Source organism: Myotis lucifugus, unplaced genomic scaffold, assembly GCF_000147115.1.
Source record: "Myotis lucifugus unplaced genomic scaffold, Myoluc2.0 scaffold_90, whole genome shotgun sequence".
Classification (NCBI taxonomy): domain Eukaryota; kingdom Metazoa; phylum Chordata; class Mammalia; order Chiroptera; family Vespertilionidae; genus Myotis; species Myotis lucifugus.
The window spans coordinates 3,170,073-3,181,743 of NW_005871138.1; the positions used below are offsets into that span (position 1 = coordinate 3,170,073).

At 53.0% G+C, this 11,671-nt stretch overlaps 1 protein-coding gene across 1 annotated transcript in view; it reads right to left on the bottom strand.

Annotated features, from left to right (window-relative positions):
* Positions 1–5,516: 5,516 nt before the first annotated feature.
* MMP9 (matrix metallopeptidase 9) overlaps positions 5,517–11,671 on the bottom strand; it is a 7,963-nt gene continuing 1,808 nt past the window's right edge. The window contains 10 exon segments of the mRNA XM_006091368.3: positions 5,517–5,823; positions 7,934–8,037; positions 8,130–8,280; positions 8,602–8,741; positions 8,876–9,206; positions 9,998–10,156; positions 10,295–10,471; positions 10,802–10,975; positions 11,164–11,337; positions 11,427–11,671. The exon segment at positions 11,427–11,671 is cut by the window's right edge and continues 5 nt beyond it. Of these exon segments, the coding sequence (XP_006091430.1) occupies positions 5,705–5,823; positions 7,934–8,037; positions 8,130–8,280; positions 8,602–8,741; positions 8,876–9,206; positions 9,998–10,156; positions 10,295–10,471; positions 10,802–10,975; positions 11,164–11,337; positions 11,427–11,671 (1,774 nt within the window). The 3' untranslated portion in view covers positions 5,517–5,704.

The following is an 11,671-nucleotide window of genomic DNA, read 5'->3' on the forward strand; positions in this document are numbered from 1 at the left end:
TTTGAAAAAACCCTAACTTAACTCTGGTGCCGTGTCACATATAGAAATTTTTTGATATTTGCAACCCATAGTAAAAACAAAAGACTTATATTTTTGATATTTATTTTATATATTTAAAATGCCATTTTAACAAAGAAAAAATCAACCAAAAAAATGAGTTCGCCTGTCACCTCTGACACACGTGTCATAGGTTCGCCATCACTGGACTAGGGTAATGTGGACAGGAGGAGAGATGCGGTCATATTCGGGAGTTTTGGAGGTGGAGTGGTCAAGATGTGAGGACCCCCTCATTGGAAAGAGAAAAGGAGGCGTTGAGAATGGCTCCTGAAGTTCTGGCTTTTGAATCTGGAAGGATGATAAGGCTATTTATGAAAATTAGAAAGCAGACAGACAGACTATGGAAAAGATGAAGAGTGGAAGGAGTCCAAGAAATCTGAGTGGCCACTTCCAGTAAGCTTTTGGTTCGTGGACGGGAGCCCTGTGGAACTCTAGGTCTCAGTTTGGTTGGTCATCTATACAATGAGGGGATTCGCCAAAGAAACCCCTGAAGTATCCCTCTAGGCTAGGGTTTGGGGTGCTTGGTTTTGCTGGAGTCAGGGTGAGCTCACCTGCAGCTCAGCAGCGACCCCTGGCGGCCGTGGGAGGCTCTTCCTTCTCCCGCCGCGGGGCCACTCCAGGCTGATTTGCCACGTTCCTTCCAGACCCGAGTGGCACAGAGCCAGGGAAGGAACCCCTGACAAGGGCCCCCTGCGGAGTGTGTGCATCCAGGGTTCTTCACCGAAGGCTAGTAGGATCCTGCCCCTCCTCTCTCTTCTATACCCGGCCTGTGACTTCCATTACAAGACTACTGCCCTGGGCCCTCGAAGATGACGCCCCCAATCCCTCCTGAACTGGCTCCACCCAACCCTTCTGGCCCTGGAGTCCCCACAGCATCCTCCCAGGGTCTGGCTGTCCGGGGTCCAAACTAACTTCTCTTTCTCCCATCCCCTTCCCGGGCTACCCAGTGCTGTCCACGATGCCTCCGGGAGGCAGAAGATGGGAGGATCTGCCAGGCAACAATGACCGAGGGACCCAGCACCTGCCTCAGGGACCCATGACTCATTTTCCCTCCCATCCCCACCCCCACCCCCACCCCCACCCTGACCTCTCTCCTATGTCCTGGCCCAACCCCTTTCCCTCTGGCTACGCCCTTATCTAGCCCCAAACCCAGCTAGTCCTACCTCCTCCCATTGGCTCGGTACCCAACCCTTAATCACACCGCCCTCCGCCTTCCCTGGTTCCACCTTCTCCCCTCTGGTCCCGCCTCCTATCCGGAAAGACCTCGCCCCTTGAGTGCCCAGCAGCCCAGTCCCCTAGACTCAACCCCTTCATCACAAGATTCGCCCCTTTGCCTCAGGCTCCCCTCTCTTCCCGTGGCCACGCCCACCTCGAATCTGGCCCCGCCCTTCACCATTTCCCCTCCCACTTCCCTCCATCCCCCTAGGTCTCAGCTCCTCTCCCCCTCGGGCTTTCGCTGGGAACCCCTGCCCCTGACAACAGAAGACCCGCCCACCGTGGCCCCGCCCCTTATCTCGCCCCGCCCCCTCCTGCAGGCCCCGCCCCTGCGGCCTCTACCTTTGGCGTCTTCCCCTGAGAGGTGGCGGCTATCGGCGGGCCGGATGCCTGCGGGGCTCTCGGTCAGGGGTCCCCGCGTGCCCCGCGGGAGGCAGCGAGGTGACAGTGAACCCTGCGGCTCATGGTGCCGACAGGGGCCGGGGCGGCCCGCGGTGCGGCCCGGATCGACAAGTGGGCCGCAGCCCCGGTCTCCCGGGGGGCAAAAAAAAGGGGGATCCCCCCCAACCCCGCGCCGGAAGGGGGCGCCCGGGCGGGGGCCCTTAGGGCCCCGTTGCGCGCTGTGCCTCCTTCAGACATTTTTGGTTGTCACAACGGAAGAGAGGGTGGTGCTGGCATTTGGTGGTAGAAGCACCTGTCACCATCTAGGCTCGTACCAAGGCTGTCTGACCGTGAGCCACAGGTTTGCCACGAGTCCTCTGCATAGCAGCCCACCCCATGTTGAGGCCCGTGGTGTGGGGAGGAGGACGACTCTGAATGGGTCTGGCATCTGTCCATGGGTCCTGCTGCCTTCTGGAGGAGGACACCAAACATTTTACAATCCCGCACACGGAACTATCTGGCCCGAGGCAGTGCCAAAGTTGAGAGTCTTTGTACTAGAACAAGGAGTTCAACAGATTTCTAGGTCTTAGGACTGACCAGGTTTTAGGTATGATTGAGGGCAAAGGATGTCCTTTACTAAGGTGGTGAAGCATGTGTGGAAGATGGAGCCCAAGAGTTCAGTTGGGCCTGTTAGGTTGAATGCCTGTTTGTCATGTAAGGATCATGCAGAGTCAACAGTAAAACATACAAGTCTGGAGCTTGGGGGAGAGGCTAAGGCTGGGGATACAATTTTGGAGATGCTCCTTAACGCTTGTGGGGCTAGACAATATCCCAGGGGATGAGTGCGCAGTGAGAAGAAGCCCAAGGATTGAGCACAAGGGCACACTATCATTTAGAGCAGAGCTTCTCAACCTGTGGGTCGCGACCCCTTTGGGGTTGAACGACCCTTTCACAGGGGTCGCCTAAGACCATCGGAAAACACATATATAATTACATATTGTTTTTGTGATTAATCACTATGCTTTAATTATGTTCAATTTGTAACAATGAAAATACATCCTGCATATCAGATATTTACATTACGATTCATAACAGTAGCAAAATTACAGTTATGAAGTAGCAACAAAAATACTTTTATGGTTGGGGGTCACCACAACATGAGGAACTGTATTAAAGGGTCGCGGCATTAGGAAGGTTGAGAACCACTGATTTTGAGATTGGGAAGAGGAAGATCCAACCAATAAGGTGAGAGGAGAAACAGAAGGAAGAAGGATCCGAGAGACCAAGTGAAGAAAATGTTCAGGAAGAAGGGCTTGATTGACTGTGTCAAAGAACCTGAGAGATGGTTTAGGATGGGCTCCCTGTTGCATCTGGCTACAGCAGTGGTTCTCAACCTTGGCTGCACATTAGACTCACCTGGGAATCTTTTTAAAATCCTGATTTCTGGGCCTCATCCTCCGGAAATTCTGTTTCTTTGTTATGGGGTGGGGACACAACATTAACAAAGAAAAAGAATTTCCAGAGGATGAGGCCCAGAAATCAGGATTTTAAAAAGATTCCCAGGTGATTCTAATGTGCAGCCAAGATTGAGAACCAGTGGGCTACAGGAAGATGGTAAGTGGCTTTGAAGAGAGTGATTTCAGGGGTGTGGTGGGCCCTCTGTAGTGGGAGCCAGGCTGGAAGTAGCTGAGAGATTGGGAGTAGAGGAAGTGGAGACTGTGAGTAGAAATCCACGCTTTGAGGAAGTTCTATTATGGATGGGGATGAGGAATAGAGAAATGGAACAGTCTCTAGAGAGAGTCAGGGATCCAGAGGAATTTTAAACAAGCCATAATAAGGAATGTGTATCTCAATGGAAGTGGGTCGTTCCTGAACAAGAAATGGATGAGTTAGAAGAGAGGACCTCCTCCCAGAGGGGAGAAGTCCTCTGACCCCCTCCTTAAACTCCCATTTGAACCTCAGGTCCAGAAGATTATCAAATCTGATCAAGCCCATTACCTCCGCTCATCTGCCCCATCCTTCCGTCAAATCCCTATGTCATCCTTTAAGGCCAAGTGCATACTCCTCAACCTGGCATTCAGACCTTCTCTTATCTAGTCCATTCCTATCTGTCATTCCAGAATCTTCTCTACTCCCCTCTCATCCACCTGCTAAAACCACACATTCAAGTTCCGAGCCATTTGTAGTTCCCCAACACTGCCTGCTTTTCTCTTCTCCCAGCATTTGCACCAAGAGCACACAATTACCGCTCACCAGCTATGAGACCAGGTAAGCTGTGCCTCAGTTTCCTCATTTGTAAAATGGGTGGGGGTGCTGACAATAATAACAGTACCTATAAGGTAAGAGTAGTACCTGTCTCATAGGTTTAATTTAAGGATTAGCTGTGTTAACACACAGAAAACACATGGAACGGGATCTGGCATATAGTCAGTGCTGTACCAGGGGTAGCTACGATTGCCAAATGGAAGATGGTCTGCCCACCACACACACAGCAGAGCCAAACACTAAATAACAATTTTTGCAGTAGAAAAAAATAAAAGCAACTTATTGGCATCAAGCCAGGAGAACAGCAAACTAGCGCTCAAAATCCAAACTCCTTGATGGTTTTAAAAACCCAAAGGTTTTTAAAGGCAAAGATTGAGCACTGGGGTTTAGGGGTCATGGGTGAAACTGACTGGCTAGTTCTTGTGCAAGCCTCAGCAGTTTCCCTTCGTCTGATTAATTTAGTTTCTACGTCCTCTTGTCTGGTGTCTTTGTCACTGTAGTCAGGTGATCTAACCAGGTTGCAGAATCAAGATTCTGCAAAATATTTCATAATTGTGCATCAGTAATGTTATCTTTAAAGCAAAAGGCTCAACATCTTGTGACCTTTGTCATTGTTGTTTTGTGCTTAACTAGCTACATTAATCTATTGTCTCAAGCAAATTGTGCTTTTAAACATTTTTTCCTGAAACTTGCTTTCCAGGCAGGTCTCTAGGAATAACTAACATTTTCTTAATCTTTGACTATAAGCTACATGACAACCAAAGCAATTGAAACACTTAGTTAAAGCCTCTATTATCTAATACCTAAACATGTTTACTGTTAACTGTCAGTTTCACTACCATCCGGCATATAATCCATATTTTATTTATCCTGCCTTACCCCTGGGTACTTAGGTTGTTGCCTGTACAAATAATGCTGCAATCAACATCCTTCTAGGTGTTGTTGTGTGGGTGGGTTAGAGAGCAGGCTCGTTTAGGTTCTTGGTAAATAATTCTCCTAGAAGACAGTCCTACTTTTCCAAGAAGCTCTTGTTCATTCTTCCAGATTCAGCACAAGCTCAGATGTCATCTTGGCTGGGCAACATGCCCTGACTTTAAGCATAACACGCACAATCACACACACACACACACACACACACACATCTTTAGGATAACAGGTCACACATTGCATACTCTCCAAGGGTGATCCCATCCCTACCAGCCACAGAATCACTCTTATAACTAACTTAGACTCTTTGGGGGCAGACCCTGGCGTCTGCATGTTAAGCAAGTTCTAATGGTACTTGTATGCACCCCAAAGTTTGAGGATCCTGAGGGGTCCCTGAGGACAGAAACATAGCCCGTTTCATCTCTCTATCGCCAGTGCCCAGCACAGGGCCTGGCTCATGTAAGGGCTCAATAAATGTTTTATGAACAATTGGCCATGTCCTTGGCTGTAAAAACAGGAATAATCACATTATACTTTCCTAATAGGAAGAATTGAATATGTTCATATTTATGAAGTGCTTAGAACATTGTCTGGCACATAGGAACCACTCCCTTGGTTACATACATACATGCATATGTTCTTGCATGCACACATACATACAAAAATAAATCTCAAGGTTAGAGAATCCAAGTTTATTAAACACATTCCAACAAAAAAGGAAGGTGGGACAAGAGGGCCCAGCCCACCTCCACTCATCCTTTGTCCTTCAGAACAGACCCACCGGTTTGTATCCAGCAAACTGGCTCCTTCTCCATCAAGGTGGGGACCCACACTGCAGTGCTGAAGCAGGAGGGGTGCCCTAGGTCTCAGGGCACTGCAGGAGATCATAGGTCACATAGCCCACTTCATCCACCTGGTTCACCTCATTCTGGGAATTCACGCGCCAGTAGAAGCGGTCCTGGCAGAAGTAAGCTTTATCTGCAGAGGAGAGGCAGGTACAAGAGGGGTGATTCCAAACCTCCCACATATACATAACAGAAACAAAAGCAAGATCTTCACAATCATCCCTCCTGTCCTTTCTAGATCTTTCCAAGGTTTTCATATCACACCTTCATCTCCCTCACAGAGATACTGGAGGGCACAGACCCTGATGTCCAAAGCATTGGCACAGAGCGTAGCACACAGTAGGTGCTCAGGACCATTCATTCAACATTCATTCATTCAACAAATCCTTTCATTCATTTATTCATTCAACAAATATTTATCATGCCAAGTACTGTTAGAAGCACTGAGGAGCCCCACCAGAGTGGCTCAGCAGTTGAGCATTGACCGATGAACCGGGAAATCATGGCTCGATTCTCAGTCAGGGCATAGGCCTGGGTTGTGGGCTTGATCCCCAGTGTGGGGCGTACAGTAGGCAGAGGATCGATGATTCTCTCTAATCATTGATGTTCTATATCTCTTTCCCTCTCTCTCCTTTCCTCTCTGAAATCAATTTAAAAAAATTTTTTTTTATTTTTTTATATATTTTATTGATTTTTTACAGAGAGGAAGGGAGAGAGATAGAGAGTCAGAAACATCGATGATGAGAGAGAAACATCGATCAGCCGCCTCCTGCACATCTCCCACTGGGGATGTGCCCGCAACCCAGGTACATGCCCTTGACCGGAATCGAACCCGGGACCCTTGAGTCCGCAGGCCGACGCTCTATCCAATGAGCCAAACCAGTTTCGGCTAAAAAAATTTTTTTAAAGAAGCACTGAGGATAGAGCAGAGAAAAGCTGCAGGCATGATCTCAGTTCTTTGGGTGCTTACACTCTAGTGCAGTGATTTTCACCCACTGTGCCACAAGATTTTTTAAAACAGGCAATTCCTGACTATTTAGTTGGGGGCACTGACCTCTTTTCCCTTAGACTGGCATATTAAAAAGATGACAACAGCTATCACAACAATAGCTGTCCAGTGTGAATGAATCAAAATTATACCTATTGTTTTTTGTCAGATCAGCAAAAATATATATATTTTTTTGGTGTGCTGCAGAATTTCAGTAATTAGTTTATGTGTGCCATGAGATGAAAAAGGTTGAAAATCGCTGCTCTAGTGGGGTAAGACAGATGAGTAACAAGCAACTGTGTAAATAAATGAGATTGGTTTTGAAAGTGGAAAGGAAACAAAAGCAAGTAAGTGAATAGATAATGAGGGTCAGAGAGGCCTCTTTGAAAAGGTGGCTCTAGCGCTGAGACCTGAAGGGTAAGAGAGAGGCAGCACAGTGACAATCTGGGAAAAAACCTTCCAGGCAGAGGGAACAACTGGCACAAAAGCCCTAAGCGAGGACCGACCTTGATGTGTTCAAAGAGCAGCCAGAAGGCCAGTGTGGGGGAGTGAGCAGAGGGAATGACAGAAGTAGTGGGAAGGGGGAGGAGTGAGGGGTCTGATCATGTTAGTTCCTTTGACCTTGGGCTAGGTCTGGAGTCACTCCCAAACTACGGTCTCCATTCCTAATCACTCCCTACTCCCAGAGAATAACCGTTTTGGACAACCAGGATGGCTTGGAGTGGGGTGTTTGCAAAGGAGATAGTGAAAGTAAATATTTCAGCAATAAAACCAACAGCACTTGTCAACTGATTGGATGTGAGCGGTGAAAAAGAGAAAGTAAGTATAATTCCAGCTAGCTTCCCAGTTTCCCAGATGGGGAAACCGAGGCTCTGAGAGTAGCAGTGACTTGCCCAAAGACACACAGCTATGAATCGCCTTGTGTATCACTATATTCCTGGTGGCAGCACAGGATCTGGCACATTCTAGGTACTTTGACAAATACTGTGTAATAATGCATGAGCCTTCATGCAAACCATGTGTCCTGCATTGTTGGGAAAGAGCTTGCAGCTGGGAAGGCAGGAAACCAGGATCCCAGTCCTGGCTGTGCCCCTGTATGCTCTGGGGAAGGTCCCTGCCTCTATAACTGTCATGGGGACATTTGCCTCAATCGCCAGGGCCTTGTCCTTTCTTGCTCAGAAGCTGACCAGGCTCTCGCATGGGAAGAGGTGTCTCGGAGAGGGACCCTCCCCTAAGCCCCGTCTGCAGCCATCACCTCGGTACTGGAAGATGTCGTGCATGTTCAAGGGCACCCCGGGGAACATCTGGTCCACAGGGCTGGCACTCTTGGGATCTACCATCTGCGACTTCGCGTCAAACCTGCAGGAAGGCGGAGAGGAGACAGGTGCTGAGCGGACGGACAGGCGGATGGCGCCCGGGCTCCCCCTGCCGGCGGCCCTCGCGGCTCTCACCTCCAGAAGTTCTGTCTGCTGAACAGCAGCACCTTCCCCCCGCCGCGGGGGAGGGCCCCGGTGACTTGGGCCACCTCCGGGCCGAAGCCCAGCTTGTCCAGACGCCTCGGGCCTAGCACCGACGCGCCCGTGTAGACCCACACTTGGCGCCCTGCCGGAGAGAAGGGTCACATCAGCCTGGGGGCAGGGAGGAGGCACACATCATCCTTAAGTGTCAAAAGGGAAAACCCAGCGAGCTCTTTCGGAGCCTGGCGCGCCCGCAGTCTCTCTGCCCGCAAGCAGAGCCGCTCGGTACGATCGCGCAGGGTTCCGTGAAGCGGGGAGCTGGAACTCAGCCCCTGCTCAACGGTACCCGCCAGGAGGGGGCGCGTCCTCTTAAATCCGCACAAGCCCTGGTATGGGTTATCCCGGGTCTCTCTCCTCCTAGATTGCGAGGATGGTGAGGAGGGAAGGGGGAGAGGAGGAAACTAACCAGCGAAGAAGAACATCTTCTTGGTTAGCGGCTCCTCAAAGGCGGAATCCAGCTTGGAAGGGAGCGCAGGCCACGTGTCCCTGATAAGGAAGGGGCCCTGCACCCGGCGTCCCTGGGCCTCCGAGAATCGCCAGTACCTCCTGGGAACAGAAAGGGACCGGCAGGGCAATGAACCTTGAACCAAAGTCCAGTGGGCGGGGGCGGGGGCGGGGGCGGGGGGGAGGGAGGTCCCTCCTCCAAACCCCCTCCCTCACCGCACATCCCTGCGCCTCACCCGTCCTTGAACAAATGCAGGTAATTCCCCATCTCTGCGATGGCGTCGAAGATGTCCACGTTGCAAACATTCTCCGCTGGATCCAAAGACGCTGTAGGGGCCACAGAAGGGCCAGCAGTGGGGGCACGGGTGGGGGTATCCGTGGGGCCAGCAGTGGGGGCACCGGTGGGGCCAGCGGTGGGGGTATCCGTGGGGCCAGCTGAAGGGGGGCCTGTGGGGCCGGTAGTGGGGCCCTCTGAGGGGCGGACAGTGGTGCAGACCGTCGGGGGAGCGGTGGGCTGGGTTTCAGGTGTAGTAGTTGGAGGCCGTGGTTCAGGTTTAGGGCGAGGGCCTAGAAAGAGACACCGGATGAGACACCCTATCCTGCATACCTCTGTGCCTGCGGAATACTGTATCTACTCCCCAAAGCCTACCAGTCCCCCCCACCACCCCCCTCTCACTCTCCTCACTTTAGATGCTGGAGCCTGCCTCCCCCCAAGCACAGGAAGGCCTCATCCTTTTCTACACTGACCCTTCATTCAAGCCACATTTATCCTATCGAGGGTCAGGCCCCCCGGCTGTGCCCTATGGACATAAGACAGGCAGGAACATCCCCAACCCCAACCCCGCAGATGGGAGAGAGGTGTTTTTTGAGCACTCAGACTGAGGGCCAAACAGTGCTAAAAGCTCTATAAACGCACACGTAGCTTGTGTGGTCTAAAAAACAAAGAAACCTATGCAATGGATTCTTTAATACCCCCATTTCTTAAATGAGGAAATGATCCTAATGATAAGTGATAATGGCAATAAAAATATCAAACACGTGTATGTGCTTACTATATGCTAGGCAGTATTCTAACTCAATTAACCCTCTTAAGAACCCCCTGAGGCAGATACTATTATTAGCCCCACTTTACAGATGAGGAAGTAATCTATCCCACTTCCTGGACCGACTGGCTTTTGAACCCACCTCCGTCTCATTCTAGAGTCTGGGCTCTTTATCACCAGCTCCAAGGACTGACGCCGCAGCAATTACACCCTCGGGACCCAGGCTCCCCCACAGGTAGGTGTTGAGGTCCCAACTCCTCCCACCCCATTCTCCACCTCCCCTTCCCTCCCAGGGTCCCTGCCACGGAACCTCACCGCCATACAGGTGCTGGATGCCCTTCACGTCGTCCTCATGCAGGGGCGGCTGCTCGGTGTAGCTGTACATGGGGTACATGAGCGCCTCTGGCACGTCGGTGTGATCTAAGCCCAGTGCATGGCCGAACTCGTGCGCAGCCACAAGGAACAGGCTGTATCCTGGGAAAAAGGGGGCCTGTGACTTGAGCCCTGGGCTGCGCTCCCAGCTTCGGCCTCCAACCCCCCCCCCCCCACACACACACACACACACACACCACACACACTACCCCAGCCCTGGAACCCTGGAACCCTGCACACCTTGGTCGGGGCAGAAACCCCACTTCCTGTCGCTGTCGAAGTTCGATGTGGTGGCACACCAGAGGTGCCCATCATTGCGGCCCTCCCGGGTACAGGTCGAGTACTCCTTGCCCAGGAAGATGAAGGGGAAGACGCACAGCTCCCCCGCTGAGTTGCCCCCGGTCACCGTCGAGTCCACTGAAGAGACCCAGGGCTTTGGGTGAGCAGGTGGGTGGGCCCAATAAGGGGCCCGGGGCGGGCCAAACGGGGAGCTAGAGAATCTGGGTGCCATTGTTAAAGCCTAGGGGGCGCCGCTGAGCCCCGGGTGAGCCTGGGGAGGGGAGGCCCAGGGAGAGGCCGCAGGCTGTGCATGGGGCGGGGGCAACTGGAAGGCAGAGGGAGGGGCTGGGTGAGGGTGGGCAGAGTGCCCGCGGTCCTGCAGACCAATGACAAGTGCAGAGACACTGATGGGTGGAGGGGGCGCGTTGAGAGGACCAGTGCTGGATCTGGCAGGCGGGGCACACGCACCTCGGGTCGGGCAGAAGCCGTAAAGCTTGTCCTGGTCGTAGTTGGCGGTGGTGGCGCACCAGCGGTAGCCGTCGGAGCGGCCGTCGGTGGTGCAGGCGGAGTAGGAGCGGCCCTCGAAGGTGAAGGGAAACACGCAGGGCTTGCCGTCGGAATTGCCGTGCTGGGTGTAGAGTCCTGGGAGGCCCACACGTCACCCCGAGTTCACTAACCCCCAGGCCACCGCTCCTGAGCCCCCCTCTCCTCATGTCACGGGCGAGTCAACTGGGCCCAGAGGACAGGAGAACGGCCTGCAGACCCCACAACACGAGTGGCCGCGCTGGGGTGACAACCCAGGGTTCCGGGATCCGTGGCCCCGAACTCACTCTCGCTGGGGCAGAAGCCGAACCGACGGTCCGTGTCAAAGTCCGCCGTGGTGCTGCACCAGAGCTGGTCGTCCGAGCGGCCGTCCGTGGTGCAGGCGGAGTAGGAGCGGCCCTCGAAGGTGAAGGGGAAGTGGCAGGGGGCGCCGCCTGCGTTTCCAAAGAAGGTCTGGACCACTGCAGGGGGAGGGGGGAGGGTCAGGGCGGCTGGGGACGGGGGTGAGGAGGAAAGGGAAGGGGGGGGCTTCGGCGGCTCGGGATCTCACCCACGCCCTTGCCCAGCGACCACAACTCTTCATCGTCGAAGTGGGCGTCTCCCTGGATGCCCGGGCCTGGAGGAAAGGCGTGCGCCAGGAGCCCGTCCTTCCCATCGAAGGGGTACCCGTCTCCGTGCTCTGGAGAAGCAGATGGGAAGAGAGTTAGCTGGGCGCAGGGGTGCAGGTGGTGCGGGGCTGTGCGCCACCCACGGGGCGCGGGGCTGAGTGCAGGAGCGGGGTCCCCAGCCCTTGCG